The sequence below is a fragment of the Podarcis raffonei genome, chromosome 10 (genome assembly GCF_027172205.1).
Source record: "Podarcis raffonei isolate rPodRaf1 chromosome 10, rPodRaf1.pri, whole genome shotgun sequence".
NCBI lineage: Eukaryota > Metazoa > Chordata > Lepidosauria > Squamata > Lacertidae > Podarcis > Podarcis raffonei.
Genome location: NC_070611.1, coordinates 24,757,540 through 24,774,036, shown reverse-complemented (window position 1 = coordinate 24,774,036; position 16,497 = coordinate 24,757,540). Strand labels below are relative to the sequence as shown.

General features: G+C 39.9%; 1 protein-coding gene across 1 annotated transcript; it reads right to left on the bottom strand.

Moving 5' to 3' along the window:
- Positions 1 to 530: 530 nt before the first annotated feature.
- Positions 531 to 15,495, bottom strand: BMT2 (base methyltransferase of 25S rRNA 2 homolog). Its single transcript, XM_053405263.1, has 5 exons — positions 15,219 to 15,495; positions 7,282 to 7,423; positions 6,232 to 6,396; positions 5,347 to 5,461; positions 531 to 3,725 (listed from the first exon to the last, which is right to left on the bottom strand). The coding sequence occupies exons 1-5, from the start codon at positions 15,373 to 15,375 to the stop codon at positions 3,096 to 3,098; spliced, it is 1,209 nt and encodes a 402-aa protein (XP_053261238.1). The 5' UTR covers positions 15,376 to 15,495; the 3' UTR covers positions 531 to 3,095.
- Between the last annotated feature and the right edge of the window lie 1,002 nt (positions 15,496 to 16,497).

The following is a 16,497-nucleotide window of genomic DNA, read 5'->3' as shown; positions in this document are numbered from 1 at the left end:
GTAAGCGTCAGTGATGAATTCATATGTTCTACTACTTTTTTTGGAAATAAATGAATGCACATAAGAGTGCTAAATATTTTTATCTGCTAAATATGAACCAAAATATATTAGAAATGGATAAGCCTTAATCTCTAAGTGAGTGTGTAATGATTGATATGGGTAAAATACATGTTATTTTAATTATAAACTAAAAATTATAAAGTTTCCTATAGTTGATGTTTAAATATTATTTAAAATTTAAAATATTATTTATAAATCAGGTATATTAAAAATAAACAAATTGGTGGGACCAGAGCAAGGCATTATTGGATTGATGAAGTAGGCCCCTTTTCCCAGTTCTGAATACCTCTAAAACATTTCTGAAGATTATGTATAAAAACTGGTATAAATATACAGATTATTATGGTTTGTGATAAAATGCTGCACTCACACTGTATACTTTGCAACAAGTTAATCATTGAAGTGGTGTCCTCATACATAGCGAAGAGCAAACTGGGCAATATAGCACACACCAAGCAATACTCAAAAGCTGTTTGCGTACCTTCTTTTAATGTGTTCACAAAAAAACTTAAATGAAATGAAAACACAAATGCAATTTTTTTGTGCTACACATTCTTCCTTGCGTTGACCTGGATTCCTTTATTATTGGTAACCCTAAAACTCCCCAGATTTACACAGCTTTCTCTGTATTTCTAGTGAGATTCCAGTAACAAGTCCATTTAAAATAAAATGTGCCTGCAAATATTACTTGGGGGTGGTTAATTGCTCCAAAATATTTGTTCACATTAGGGCAATTGGGAAAATAATAAAGTGACTCCTCTACTGAAGGATCCACAACACTTTCACCAAGCCATCAGATATTACTGGCCAACTTCTACCATTAAAAGTTTTAAACCATTTCACTTACATACATCATGACTTGAATTTCAGCATCTGAATGAATGAGAAAACATTAACATGCACTATATAACAGAAATGCACCTATGCTTAGGAAGTCCTAGGGACTTTCTGCTAATATTAAACTGCACATCTTGCACATCTGAAAAGTATATATTTGGAATGAGAGAAAAGGTAGCACCAGCATGGCAGCTTTACCTACTCCCAACACACACAAAAACACCCTAGGAAGCTTTTAAATAAATGAAAAGGAACATTTAGCATTAGATGTAGGAAACCTCTACCTGCCTATGCAGCAACTATTCTTGGTTCAATGGATAATCAAACTAACTGGGGCGTGATGCTTCTGAGTGCCAACTGCCTCTCTACAAGATAGCAGTTATGACAAGCAGGATGACAGGCAATCACCCTGTTGTCACAGATGCAGGCCATCCATACCCTACTTTTGCCTGTGGGATTGAGTGAGTGAGTGGCCAGCCAAATCTGGGCCTGAGGCTGTGCCACAAAGCCTTCAGAGGGATCACACTTTTCAGAAGGTAAGAAGAAACCTTACAATTAATCAGGTTTTCTTTTAAACATAAATTCCCTATGGTTACTTGCAGTCAAATCTGAACATTTATAGGTTTTTTTTTAATGTTACATGCAAGAGGTACAAAAAAAAAACATGTTTACAAAGCAACACCACACTATGAAAGTTGTGTATAAAAACTACTTAACAGTATGCAAAAAGCAAGTTGGGATGTCAGTTTTGTGAAACATTAGTGTGACATTTTGGTGGGAGTGTAAAACTTGTACACATTTTTAAACACACATAAATCCCTTTCAAGCTGTGTAGTGGCACTCCTGAAATGGCAGCTGACTGCTTAACACCAGGCCAACATTTATTAAAACTGCCATTTTATTTATTTTTAAATATATTTTATTGATTTCCATTTTATGAAACTACAGAAACTATTGGGTCTTTTGGCTGTTGGTTTATATATTTCAACTTGTATCCGCTTGAACCCACATTCAGACATGTGAATACAAATGCCTTTAATCTGATATGGAAGCTAGATATAGGAGTCCAAAAATTCTGGTGCAGTTTAAAAAAATGTTGGTGCAGTTAATAAAACAAATTTTGTTTAAAAGGAAACAGTTCCACCCAGGATTAGATTTGTGAAAACAAGTTATACTTCATTTTTCTATCTGCCACCAAAGAAACCAGTTTCTTAGCTTGTGAACTTCAGAATTTTTTAAAAAAGATTTATTATGCAGATTAGTCATCTAGCCCTCCAAAACACTAGAGTGCCTTTATTTGTTTTCATTCATAGCTGCGGGAAAAACTTACAAATTACATTAATAAAAATACGTAGGATTATAATGAGGCTCAATTCAATACTTTGCTGATTTCATGCATCAGAGACTTCTGGAAGGGACTGTTATGCAGCTTTGTACTGAACTACTTCAATGCAAAATACTTTGTAACACAAAATACAATGAAAAACTGTAGTGTGGGCAATGATGTTAGTGTAATTAAAAAATGGCAAGGATATTGTACCTTGGAAGTTAACAAAAAAAAAAAAAAATCCCATATTTTAAATCTACCATTATATATGTGTGTGTTATATATCATTCCAACAGCATCAGGGGCAAGAGAATCTAATCTCTTACTGAAATGTTCTAATTGCAGTATTAAAGACAAGTAAAACCAATCTGCAGAGATTTTCATTTTACCCTATCAAGATTGACTCAACCCAAACTTTGTTCTAGATCCATTTTTTGTTCAAGTCAAACACTAAACAGTGCATACTATAAACGTTCTGCGCCAAACCTCTAAGAAATGCTAGCATGAACCTCAAAAATCATATCTTGAGATTTAAAAATAACACACCAAGAAACATTAGCATATTTGCAAAATCACAGTTCACAGCACTGGAGGGCGGAGGGGAAATTGTACCTTTCCAGAGTATTTTACCAATACAAATATTAGAGTAAACCCTGTTTATGCTATGGACATGAGCCATTCTGCATAAAACATGCACTTTCAATACAAGAATAAATTTTAAAATTCATAAGTAGAAAAAAGTGATGGCTCCCAAAAACCTTTCGAATTTCCTTTTTGTAAATGCTTTCATGTGCAGAGCAGATGTCAGTATAGCAAAATTAGTTTTACAGTAAAGGGAGTTTGAACTTCATAGCATATTTTAATTGTTACATTAACTTAGAAGCAATATAGGATCTTCTAGCTCATAAAAAGGAATAGAGCTGGTCTGGCTTTCCCCAGAGTCAGAGTCATAAGGAGCATCTGGAAGCTCCATGAAGCTGTATGCCAGTTGTTCATCTTCTGCATCTGATCGGATGTAGCAGGAGTTATTAGAAAATTCCTCTTCTTCTATACTATTGAAATCCTGGGGGATGTACAACATCCCTGGGTAGTTCCTACTCACCAAGTCACTTGTTGTTTTAAGTGAGATCTTCCTAAATGCCATCAGGTGCATATGAGAAAATTTTGAGTACTTGAAACGTTTAAAGCCCAAGGATTCTATAGCAATTTTCCAGCTTTTCATCATCATAGCGTGGCGATTCTGATGGGAAGAGTCAGGAGTGATAATAAGCAGCAATCCGTTCAATACAAGAAGTTCATGGGCCTTTTTGCAACATATCCATCGTTGATAAGGTGAAGGGAAGTAAGATAGCAGGAGGGAGAAGACCACAATGTGGAACAATTCTCCAGGCAGGGAATCAATAGGATTTTTTAGCTGTTTCAAAAAAGCATCTATGGCATCTTGTGCAAGCTGAAGAGGTTGCTGAATCTGAAGGTTCAAGAAGTCGCATTTATAGACGCTCTGCGAAAAGAAACACAGATGCAGCAATATACTTGGATGGTGCAAGCCAGGTACATTAAAACTATGCATTTGAAGCATGGCTACACCATGAACAGATAAATCTTTTGAGCTTCAGTATTTTAATCTAAACATTTGCACAGCATTTTCCACCAAGAAAAAGAATTGCAAAGCATTTTCCAAAACAAAAACAGAATGTAAGAAATTGAAATAGATATAATAAACAATTCCGTAGCAGCCAAACATCACAAAGCCCACTGAGTTGGACGGCATATAAATATAAAAACAATCCCGCAGATCACAGCAGTTAGCCACCTCCATCATCATCTTGGGTGAATAAAAAGGTATTGTAGCTGGTGATGAAGTTTCAAAGGTGTAACTGTCTGCGCCACTAGAGAAAGATAGTTTTATCATTACCAAGAAGGCTCTACCTCGCAAACCCAGCAGTTAAGCAACACTCACCAGAGGGGAGACACAACAAGCAGAACCTCCTCCACTGATATCAAGGCCGAAGTAGGTTGGTATCAGCAGAAGTGTTCTGTCAGATACCTTGCTTCCAAGTTGTTCATGGCATTCTATGTCAACAAGAGCACCTTAAATTGGGCCCAGTAACATATAGGCAGCCACTGCCCATCCTCCAAGACAAAAGTCTCATGAGACCACATGCCAAAAGTGACAGCACTCTAGCAGTAATATTCTGCCCTAATCACAATTTCTGTATCGTGCAAGGGCAACCCCCTGTATAGAAGTCAATTAACTGATAAATTAAACAGGCATATGTGTAAAGCATTTTTTTAAAAAATAAATAAGCAAACGGCATAGTTTGTTCTTAGACAATGTACTTGTTCCATAGAGGGTATCATTTTATAAGAGACTTTCCCTTCTATGGAAGAGAGAAAGTGGAAATGACATAAGATGGTGCTTGCCATCTGCTGTTTTTCTAGGCATTTGCACCAAGACTAAATATTACTAATTATTTTTAACAAGAAATCTGTTGGATGATCGGAGGCACTCCCCCCCCCCCCGCAAATTAAGTAGTCTAACTACTACTAATTTTGAAGCACAAAAGGAATGGAATTATACATTTGATGTAACATGAATTTAAATACTGCAAAATTCAGTGATTATTAAATGCATGAATACACATAATAATAAAGAACACCCTGGCAGCTGTCTTTCATACAAAACACTGGTTTTAAAACAATTCAGGAAGTAAAATATGTTTTGACATTTCCCCCACTGATTTTTACCTGAATTTTACAGCATGTAATCAAGGGGTTCAGCAGTGCTCAACTTTGGATAGATCATGTTCTTAGTGAAAAATCCAACGACCAAACTGCTACCTTTAATGGATTGCACTGTTCCATTAAAGGTCTTACTTTTTATGACACACTGATTTGTGGATAGAATGCTTAAACAAACCCAAACATATATGACTGTATCTGACGAAAGTCACGATTAGAGCCACTGAAATCAATGGACTTTAGTCAATGGGTCTGCTTTGAGTGTGGCTTAGCTGGATACAAGCCAAGTGCATGCTGCTAGTATCCAACTGAATAATTTTTTGCATGTTAAGGATTTAATAATCTTCTCTTGATTATCTGTACTGACAAATGTTTCATACCTCAACAGCTGGGACAATGTCAATGCCAACCGTCAAAAATTCTTCAAACTTCAAAAATGGATTAAAACAGCTGCCAACATCAAGTAGTCTGATCTTTCCTGAAGGATGTAGCAATCTAAATAGAAGGGAATTCAAACTGTGAAATAACCTTTAAAGAAATAAAATCTGAATCTTTTAGAAATCGCATTGCAATCTTTTAGAACAGGAAACATATAGCTGCAGTTATATAACTGAAGAATGGTGACATATCCTGGTCATACTTGGTTGGAAATAAGCCAAGGAACCTTGTCTATCTCCATAAGCCCACAACTCCCCACATATGCAATTTCCTAACCCTCTTCCTAGTCCCCTTCAAACTGTACTTCCATGTGATTCAGCTATTGAGAAGAGCAAAGCAGGTCCTTGTTCTGAACACATTTCTGAAAGGTTTTTTTCTTTTGGGAGGGAAGGAGACTTCATATGGGTCCAAAACGTAACATAATAATAAATTTATTTAGTGAAAGATAAATAGGTCCTGTTGTCTCTTGGGAAAATAGAGGTTTCCTGCTTCTGCTGACCTTTGCTTATAACACACAATAAGTTTAGTAATTGCACAACTCTTACAGGTTTTTTGGTAAAAAAACTAAGTTTCTATTGTTTAGACAATACACTTCAGGCTTCCTCTGGTGTTGTTTGGCAATAAAGTTCTTGTTTGGCATGATTAGGCCAAATGTAAGCTTTCTAAAGTCCCACTGATTTTAACAGAAACATTAGACCACATACATGACCCCCTTCAGTAAAATAAAAAGGACTCTAAAATGCCTACTTCGTCTAGCATGCTAAATTCACAAAACACACACAAATGAACTTCCACCACCACCACATCTGCCCTCTGATAACACTTACTCATCCATTATAGAACTGTGATTTGAATTTTCAGAAGAATCCTCTATTTTGGAAGCTGGGTGAATACTCATGGTTTGAATACTTTGAGTAGCAAGAACTGCTCTTTTCTCATCTTTTTCCAGTGCTTTTCGTTTCCCACCATTTTGAAAATATTCCCGTGACACACTTGGGGAGGAAAAAAGAGGGGGGAAAGGAAACTCAAAATAGTTTTCACTATCATTTTCTAAAGGCACTTCCTTATCTATATATTTCAAAGAACAGAATATAATTATTCCTTATCTAGGGAGAATGATTTGAAGTGATTGTACACATAAAATTAAACAAATGGGTTTGCACTAAATGTTAATTAAAGTAATGTGATATAGTATCCCAAACTATCTGTTCAAGACCATGCAGTTTATTCAGGATCACAAGCAATTAAAGTTTCTTTCCTTTCTTCTTCTGAATCTTTTGTCTTATTATAAGTGTTTTCCACACCAAGCTGGTGTTTATATCTCTACAGGGCTTCCCTTCAGCTGTATCCCGCACCCCATTTCAAACAGAACAAGCAACTAAAACTGTTAATCTGTTAAACTGTTAAGTGCTTTCATTTGACTGCATGGGTAGAGTCCAAGGAACTGCCATTTCTACACTACAGGTGGGTTTTCACATTCCAGTATTACTGGGTAAATCTATTCTAGAAACTGGAACGAACAACTAAAATCCTTTTAATCTCCACCTGTCTAGTGATGCAGTCTTAATCCATCAATTTAGTACCAGGCATGTGGTTTGAAAACAAAGCTTGGCAGCAGAAAACATCATGAAACCTTGGGTTTGGGAAAGAAGGTCTCTATTTGTATACATTTGATAGAAACACGTTTTCCATTCACTATTTGTTAAATACAAAGACTGCTACAAATATAAAGAAAACAAAAACAGAACCCTGAAAGCAATTATATACAGAAACATATATTCTGTGGAAATGTATTTTTGCAACCTGTTCTCCTGTAGAAATCCCGCAAGCTTATGACCAAAAACAACTTTTTCAATAGTTTGCATTAGACCACTTACCTGCAACACCATTCAATGCGGCCCTCTCCTTCACAGGTTTTAGTCCAATGGTTATCTGCCAGACTTTTCATTGCCTCAGCGTATTCACAGAGTGTTTCTTCATCTTCACAATGTTCACGCCAGATTTTATCAAAGTCCCCCACTAAAAACACAAAAAAAAGAGACCGGTGAGAATAATGGACAAGTGTTCATCAAACCCAGAGTCTGGCTTATTATGGAAACATTGCAATGAGGGGAAGAGAGAAACCTAATTGTGCAAACTTAATAAACAGAAATAGCAGAAACCAACTAGCAACTTCGTTTTCTGTTTGGGTATAAAAATACAGTTTGGCTCTTCAGTCATGTAGAAAAAAAAGTATGAAATATTTCCCTCAAACCCATTTGAGGATTGCATCAAGTTTGTTGAATTGGAAAGGAAACAGCCCTATGGAGCAAAAGAGACATTCTATTGCCCCATCTCCCAACTACCCACAGAAAGGATTACTCATTATTCAGAACAGAAAATTGGATTACAATTACCACACCAATGCAAAAGGTATTTTCAAAAGTAGCTCAAGAGCCTTGCCTACAATGTTTTTGAAGCTGTTTTGTTGAAAATATATACCTGGCATATTTAGTTTGACTTCGTTAAGGAAGTTACTCATATGACTAGATTACAACACTTCAGGTTTTCTCCCTTGTTTACTCTGCACAGTAACCTATCCTTTGCTATCCTACTTCCCTTTCAAGCTCATATTGGAGAAGCCACACAAACATTGATTGTGCTGCAGCGAAGAGATCTAGGGAGAAAAGTCATTCCTCCTTTCCCTCCCCTCTCTTCCAGGTCCCATGAAGGGCCTTCACTACCCTAATGGAAAATTTTGCTTGTTTTTCTGGCTCAGCAGACAAACTACAATATCAGATTACTAATAAGACAAACTGTTTACCATCCAAGATTGAATTTACTCTAACCACCATTTCCTGAACCTTCTAAACTATGCTGATGTAACCGACACTGGAAAGCTGTATAATCTCTTCTAAATAACTGACTGATGTTCTCTGTTCAGTTCACAACTAGTAACCAATTCAGTGTTGCACCAAATGGAAAGCTACCACTCTGTAGTTTATTGGCAGGGAAAGCCTATTTTTATGTTACAAAAAAACATTAGATTCTAGGAGACTTTCAGCTTGTATTAAAGCACCCATTTTAAATATATTCCCAACTCTCAGCTATTACCCAATTTTTTTTGCTTGTACTCCCTTAACCTGTTCCTCACAGTAGGTACAGCATCATTTTGTTCACCCTTCAGGACACCAGGGTAGGTTACTTGAAAAGTTGACCCAGACAGTGCCAAAATACAGTGGTACCTCAGGTTACATACGCTTCAGGTTAGAGACTCCGCTAACCCAGAAATAGTACCTCAGGTTAAGAACTTTGCTTCAGGATGAGAATAGAAATCGTGCTCCGGCAGCACGGCGGCGGCGTGGGGCCCCATTAGCTAAAGTGGTGCTTCAGGTTAAGAACAGTTTCAGGTTAAGAACGGACCTCTGGAACGAATTAAGTACTTAACCAGAGGTACCACTGTACTCAAGTAAAATGTTATCCTCTGTAAGCCAAGTGGTCAAAAGGTAATTAGACTGAATGCTCAAAAAGCTAATTTCACCCTCTCGCTCACTATGCTCTTTCAAAAGCAAAATTTGAATTCCAAAATATTTTACGAAACACTTAAGAAAAGACTAGGAAGCAACGTTGCATACAACTTCCTAATAATTATTTTAAACAGCTGTTATTCACCACTTGGATGCTTCAAATTATACCTTCCTTCATGTAAACAACCTGGGATTGGCATGCAGCTGCAATCTCATCATGGTATTACTGTGAACCGGGGTGGGTTGGCTATTGGTTTGTTTTTGTTCTTGTTTTTATTATGTATTTTGTGTGTTTTTATCTCGTATTTTTATGTTGTGGATCACCCTGAGATCTATGGATGAAGGGGTCCTATACAAATTTAGTAAATAATAGAAATAAATAATACACGTGTACCTAGTTATACACAAATGCCTCAGTAGCTGTAACCAACTGCAAGGCCACACCATCACCTCTGTGATGTAAGATTAAATCTCTCATAATCTGTGCAGCGATTCGTGCTTTATATCTGTGCCCCCATCTTAATATAGTTAATAAATCATGTACTGTACACATACTGGGTATCAGGATGACATAATGGTTAAAGGAGAGCTGAGCTGACAGGTAGCTTAGATTGCTTTGAATTATAAAGTTATTCATATTTTCGTAAGTATAATGAATATGTCAGGAAAAAGCTTCAACATAATGAAAGGATGCAAAGGGTCAAAGACTTCTGTGCATGCAGACACCCTTGAGTCTTGGGGTATTCTGTGGAGAGGAATCTGATACTGTGTGAATAAGTGAAAGATTGTCCAATCAAGTCCTGTCCCCCACCACCACAGGAAAGCCTCATAGCAAGCCTAGGGACCAGGTTAGGCTCAGATCTGGTCCCTAGGGACCAGGTTAGGCTCAGATCCCAAACATGTGTTCAATGGGTATCAAGCAAATACATTAGTTAGCTTGGAACTATATTCATGTATTTTTGATTGCATTTCATAAAAATACAGCAAGGTGTTCTCTACCAATATACAGATGTATATTACTTGAATCACATTTGTATATTGGTAGAGAACAGTGGCACAGTTCAAAAGCAGTGACTGGACATTCATACTCCTTTCCCTCCCCCCACCTGCATACAGTACATTCATTTTTTCCTCTTACAATATAAATAACTTAAGGAACCATACGTCATTGAATTGTCACATCTAAAGATACATAAAAGATTCCAACTAGAAAGCTTTGCATCTCACATTCCAATTAAACTGTGCACCTTATTACATATTTAACCTCCAAAACAAATATTTCAGTTCAACTAATTTTGCCTACTAGATAAACTGTTCAACTATTTTTACTTCAATATTTGGTTGAATATGTTTTAGGTGTGGGTCACATATTAACAGTCCATAACAACCTTACTACACAGCTGAAGCACATCCAATTCAATGTAGATGTGAACTGATAAAATAAGCCAAAACTATGGAGAAAGACTTGTGCAGAACTCAGTTTTGTTAAGTGTTGAACTTGTAACTTGCATTTTAAGTAAGTTGTCAACCTAAAAGGTCCATAAAGCCAATCATTAGGAGTGACTACAAAGGGCAACCACCCCCTCGTCTAGTAATCACATCTCCCCTTACAAGTTAATACTGAGATCCTAGTTCCCTAAATTCTGATGCAGAAATATTGGGAGGATCCCTTCACCTCTCAACGTTTGGAGAAAGGACAAAGCTGTGAGAATATTTATAAGTTCCAATGGCTAAACTAAGATACAAAGATCCTTCTCACCCCCTAAGTCCTCATAACAGAGCACTTGGGGAGGAATAGTGCTGGCATGGCAAGTGAAACTAGTTGGTGACGAAATCATGCTAAAATGTGCATACCCCAGCACAACTATATTGGCTCTCATTCGTGCCTGTGTTTGAAAACTATATCTTATCCACAAATCAGGGCTACAAGCACTGCACATTTCAAGAAAAGAAAGTCTTCTACAAGAATCAAAGTTGGTTCATTCAAGATTCAGCAGTGGTAATGCTTTTATGAGGGTGGGGGGAACTTTCCAACAGTATGCCTGGAAAATACCACAACATGTAACACTGCCACAACACTAATGTAATTGCGATAATTCCAGAAAGTATGCCACATATACTAAGGATTAGGGTTCAAAGTTGGATCACCAACATTTCCTTTCACTACCGTCTTTCAAAGTGACAGAAGGAGCACATCCATTAAAATGGCTTCTTCACAGTACATTCTTTGGAAAACCTACATCAGCTTATTAACTTCAAGACACAGCTGACACGATGGAAAATTGAAACTTAAGCCTCTGTGAAAACTATATACTCATCCCATTTAACAAATGGGAGACAACTTATGGGTTTTAGGTGTATATAAAGTGCTTGTTTTCTTCTGATGTGTGCATTTTTACTCCAAGGAGGTAACAGTAAATGTACTTTGTCTATTGCTTTTTTGCACCTATTACGCAAACAAGTAAATTAATGGCAGATCTGTAGTTTTACTCCTTAAATCTTTCCATTACAAGAAGGTCCTACCTTCAGCAACTATGGGCTGAAAATTTCCATTTTTTTGTTCTGCCTCAGGCTAGCAGAGTCGAGCCCGGTCAGCATATGCAACCATGGAATCTCTTAGATATAGGTTCTCCCACCAGTTTTCTATGATGAAGCATATGGGAGACCATTAGCAACTGCTGATCCTGGAGCTCTAAAGAAGAGTGGATATACTTAAGAGATATGATTCTATGATATACTAGCAGCGATGGACTGATTTCAAGTACTTGATTTCTTTGATCTTCTGCAAGAAAACCCTGAAATACCACAAGATTACATTTATTTCATTCAAAATAGGTGAAATGGTTTAACTGGAAATGCTACCGTACACCCACTTTGCTCCTTGTGTGCCAAGATTTCAGCTAGAAGAGGTCATAGACAATCTAGAAGCAAGGATGACAGGAACATGCCACAACATATGTAGAAACTACCATATCAGGAATGGCATTTCCTTCATCCACAGCAGTTATTAAGGTAATCAAGCCAAGTCCACAGGATAATCTTGCAACCTCTGGGAGGAAGTAATTGCCATTAAGGAAATGGCTCATACCTTATTTAAATAGCTGATGATAATATACAAGTAAAATTATTGTTGTGTAGCATCAATATGCATGGTACCATTGTGTTATACATGGCAATTGAGATAGGTCCCTGCCTAAATTTTTAGATGGGCAGTAGGAAGATACAACCCAGAGGGGCAAGGGTGACAGTGCATGGTTACAAGAAAGTGCAGTTGCACGTACATTTGCTTCCTTCAGTTGTAAATGAGGAGACACAAAAAGCTTAATTACCAGAGTTGTTCTGCATCACAGAAAATGGTTATGAACATTTTAGTCAAACTAGCTACTCAGTATGAACTTTACATTTCCACCTCTTTGACATGCAAAGAGGACTTGGGATATCTATACCACATTCAAACAACACTTTTATTTAAGGGTCAGCAGTAAAATTCCAGGACTAAATCTACCAAAGAGGCAACGAAATGCATCAGGATGCCATTTCATTATTATATTAGATCCCATACACAATGGGATCTTGTGAACCCATTCAAAATCTTTTGATGAAGGGTGGTATATAAATCTAAACAAACAAACAAACAAACAATGATACTAGCGGAGTGGTTAAGGCCATTTCAAGACCAAGGCTGCCTTATAATCCTTTTTCTATCAGCAGGGTTTCTCAATCTGTCTTTTCTACAGATGTGGTACAGATACATCTTACTAAAACGTGTCTTACTAGGATAAGAAAACCTATGCTATAAATATAGCTATAGTACAAAGCATATAACAGATGCATGAATTTTGGCTGACAAGTTAGGTTGCACTTGTGCTTAAGACATATTAATCACACTAAATATATTAAGGGGCTCCTATTTACTTACAGCAGGGGGCCAGTCCACTGTCCCTCAGACCTTGTGGGGGGGGCAGACTATATATTTTTTTGGGGGGTGAACAAATTCCTATGCCCCACAAATAAAAGGACACATTCTATACATGTAAAAACACGCTGATTCCCAGACTGCGGGCCGGATTTAAAAGGCGATTGGGCAGGATCTGGCCCCCGGGTCTTAGTTTGCCTACCCATGGCTTACAGATTATGTTACAGATTCCACCAAAATGCAAACAAAACAAAAAAAACCCACACATATTATCCCTAGTCACCCAAAACATGCCAGACAAATTAGAATACAAGACAATGAAAGAAGATAACTCAAGGTATGCTAGAAACAACACAAAGGTTTGAGTTGCAAGACTTTCAAAGGGCAGCTGAATAAATCTCATCAAGAGGATGAGCTAAAACAATCTTGCATGTTATCCAATATCCGTATCAGACAGCTTGTTTTGCAAGTTTGTTAAACCTATTCGATAACATGCAAGATTGTTTTAGCTGACCCCTTGATGAGATTTATTCAGTTGTCCTTGGATAAGAGCCCCAAGACCAGGGGTTGGCAACGTGTGGCCCATGGGCTGGATGTGGCCCACGAAGACAATTTTACCGGCCCATGAGCCACCCCTGAACCAAGCTGCCCACTCGGTGAGTCCCCCGCCGCACTGTGCTAAACCAGTGTATCGACTCGCCGAGTGGCACCAGAAATCATGTCTGCGCATGCACAGATACCGCAAATCGCATCTGCGCATGACCAGAGGCCCCAAATTGTTTCTGCGCAGGCACGATTTCCGGTGTCTGGGCATGCGCAGATGCGATTTCCAGCATCATGCTGCGCCAGTGCGGCCCACAGACAATCTCCATGGGAGTGATCTGGCCCATGGCCAGTAAACCTTGCCAACCCCTACCCAAGACCATAAGTATCTAGGGCCTGAGTATGTCACTTCTACTGCACTCTGTGCACTTCAGCAAACAGCTTACACTAGGCCTCAATTCTCTCTCAGTAAACTCATATATTAGATATTGGATATGTGACATGCAAAGTGATGACAAGAGCTGGAAGGAGAGGTCTGAATTTGTTTCTTGCCTGGAATTTTCATATTGCCAAGAAGAGTGGTGGGGGACTGGTTACTAGGATTAATTACTCCATTGACATGATTTCATGCAAGTCCACAAAAAGTTAAACTAGCTGTTGCCATATTTGCCAATCTCAACATACATTCCAAACTGATTGTCTTTCTAAAGGATGCAATGTATCAACAGGATGAAGGCTGGAGATAGAGAAGCCTTGCAAGGTGAGATGCCTAAGAAATACAGACGTATGCAAGAGTCCGTTTAACAAGCGGAATACCGAAATGGATAGCTTCAGAATTCCCAGTAGTCAAGATTCCAAATTCGTCCCTCTCCAATTGCAGCCAAGTAACTTCATACCTCATAGGCCTTAAAATATGGGTTTGTACACCTGTTTTTAAGCAACAGAAATGTGGAAAACAGCCCTGAGAGTCCAGGAAAGGCCCACATCCTTTTCACTGCCCACAAAGCCAGGAAAGGAATATGGTAGCATTTTCCCCATCTGCCTTCCGCAACTCTTTCACATCATTAGCTTCCTGGACTTGCCAGGCAAAATCAGGAAAATAATCTGGAGCAGCAAGGCTGGAACACCCCCAAGTAAAAGCAACACCCATTATGCTGTACAGCTTCATAACATTCTGGAACAAAATGGCAGCATTCAAAACAGGGGCTGTGGAAACACTGCGAAGCACTGGGACCATGATCACAGAAGAACACATCGCTTCGTGGCCTCCCAACCAATCTCTGCCACGGTGCTTCCCAGCAAGCAGCTGAAATAAAGAGGCTTGAAACTCTGGATTCATGGCCAATAATATTCTGAATTATAAAGGATATTGTGTTTTGGGGGTTTATGTCACGCCCTCTTAAACCTTTGCGAGCCACCGCTTAACATCGTTCCTGTGGCCACTTTTCTGGCTCTTGATATTTTGGGGGGCGTGGGGGGGGGAGAGAAAGAGAAAGAAAGAAAGAAGCCATCGGATCCCATTTTGGCACAACGATGAAGATGGAACAACAACCGTTTCTTGAATGAAAGGAAGCCCCAAGGCGGCCGCCCTCTCCCCTCAGAGGCCCGAGACCCCAGTCCCCCACAGCCGCCCTCCTGCCTTGCTCCTCGCCCGGCGGGTCCAGAGGCCTACAGGGCAGGCGGGGAAAGGGGGTGGGGCCCGGGCTCAGCTTCCCTGCCAGGCCTCGGCCTCGCTTCCCCCGGGCGACAGAGGGACCCCCGTGCGGGTGGGACCCCCCGCTTCCTCCGCCCGGTCCCTTGGCTCCGCGGGAAGAGGGGCAGAGGCGCGGCGGGGCTTCTCCCGCCTTACCTTCGCGGTACTTCTTGCGCAGCCGCCGGTGGACGCTCTTCACTACCCCGGAGAGCTTCTCCTGCTGCAGCTTCCGCTCTTGCTCCCGGGGCGGCGGCGGCGGGGGGCACGGGAAGGAGGTGGAGGCGCCCGAGGGGGGCCCCAGCTCCGGCTCCATAGCTGTGGTAGCGGCAGCAGGGCGCCTGCGCTCCGCCTCGCTCCCTCCGCGGAAAGGGGGCGGCGGCCGTCGCCAGACTCTTCTGCGCCTCACGGCAAGCCAGGCAGGCAGAATTAAAAGTCTGGCGAAGGTCACGTGGCCCGGCTCGTCTCCCGTGGCTTGCTGGGAAGTGTAGTCTCGCGCCTTTCTTTCCTCTCAGGCGCAGCCGCCGGAAGCGCTGCCCGTTTCCGGATGCTTCGTTGTTGTTTTTCCCACCACCGCCCCGCTCCCCGTGGCTTGATGGGAAATGTAGTCCTTAGGCCTTTGGAATGTTGCTAGCGCTTCTGCTGCCATGGGCAGCTCTAGGAAGCAAGCATATGCACCAGCGGCGACGCCAAAGTGTAAAGGGGAGGCAGGTTCTCAGAACTATGGATTATAAACCACCTAATGCGGTCCAAGTGACATGAAGATCCACCTCCTGCTCGTAACATGATGCAAGGAAGACAAATTATCCAGTTTTTACACCCCCCACTCATAGGAGCCAACTCCTAGGGGCCACGGGGGCTTTGCCTAACAACAACAACAATTTATTCTTTATACCCCGCCCACTCATAAAATATTTGAGGGGACCACACAAACCCCAAGTTGATGGGCATTGTCATTCAAATACTGTCGCTGCACTGCATCATGTGATCAATTATGCAAAGCGGGGCTTACTTGCCCTCCCACCCAATATTTTATTCACGTTGCCCCCCCGCCCTCCCTTCTTTGTAATAAGAGATGCTTGTAGGGCTTGGTTTGGTCAACACTAGTAATGTAATACATTTGTTTAAAAATACATTAAAAACAAACTTGTAAAAAAACCCTAACAAAACCACTCAATCCAGGGACAAGGGAGATTGGCAAAGTTTGGGATTATCCTGCTGTGTCCCCCAGTTCACCTCAAGGGCAAATCCATTGGCTTCATTTTTATGCTTTCTCTTTTTTCTCTTGCCAGTCATTCGTTTGTTCTTGATTTTGTACAGATTAGTCAATTTTTTTAATCATTTGAAGGAGCCTGAACTTTTCCGCTTATAGTGTTATTCAACCTGTCCACATTTCCTAAATGCCAATTTCAACCCCTGCCAACCTCTGAATTTGGGC

Bases quoted from the DNA above. Each gene is read 5' to 3' on its own strand.
- BMT2 (XM_053405263.1), bottom strand. From the start codon at position 15,375: ATGGAGCCGGAGCTGGGGCCCCCCTCGGGCGCCTCCACCTCCTTCCCG. The intron at 7,424-15,218 runs GTAAGGCGGGAG...TTGTGTTTTTAG, and splicing joins GCGCAAGAAGTACCGCGAAG to TGGGGGACTTTGATAAAATC. The intron at 5,462-6,231 runs GTAAGTGTTATC...CCTTCTATTTAG, and splicing joins CACAGTTCTATAATGGATGA to ATTGCTACATCCTTCAGGAA.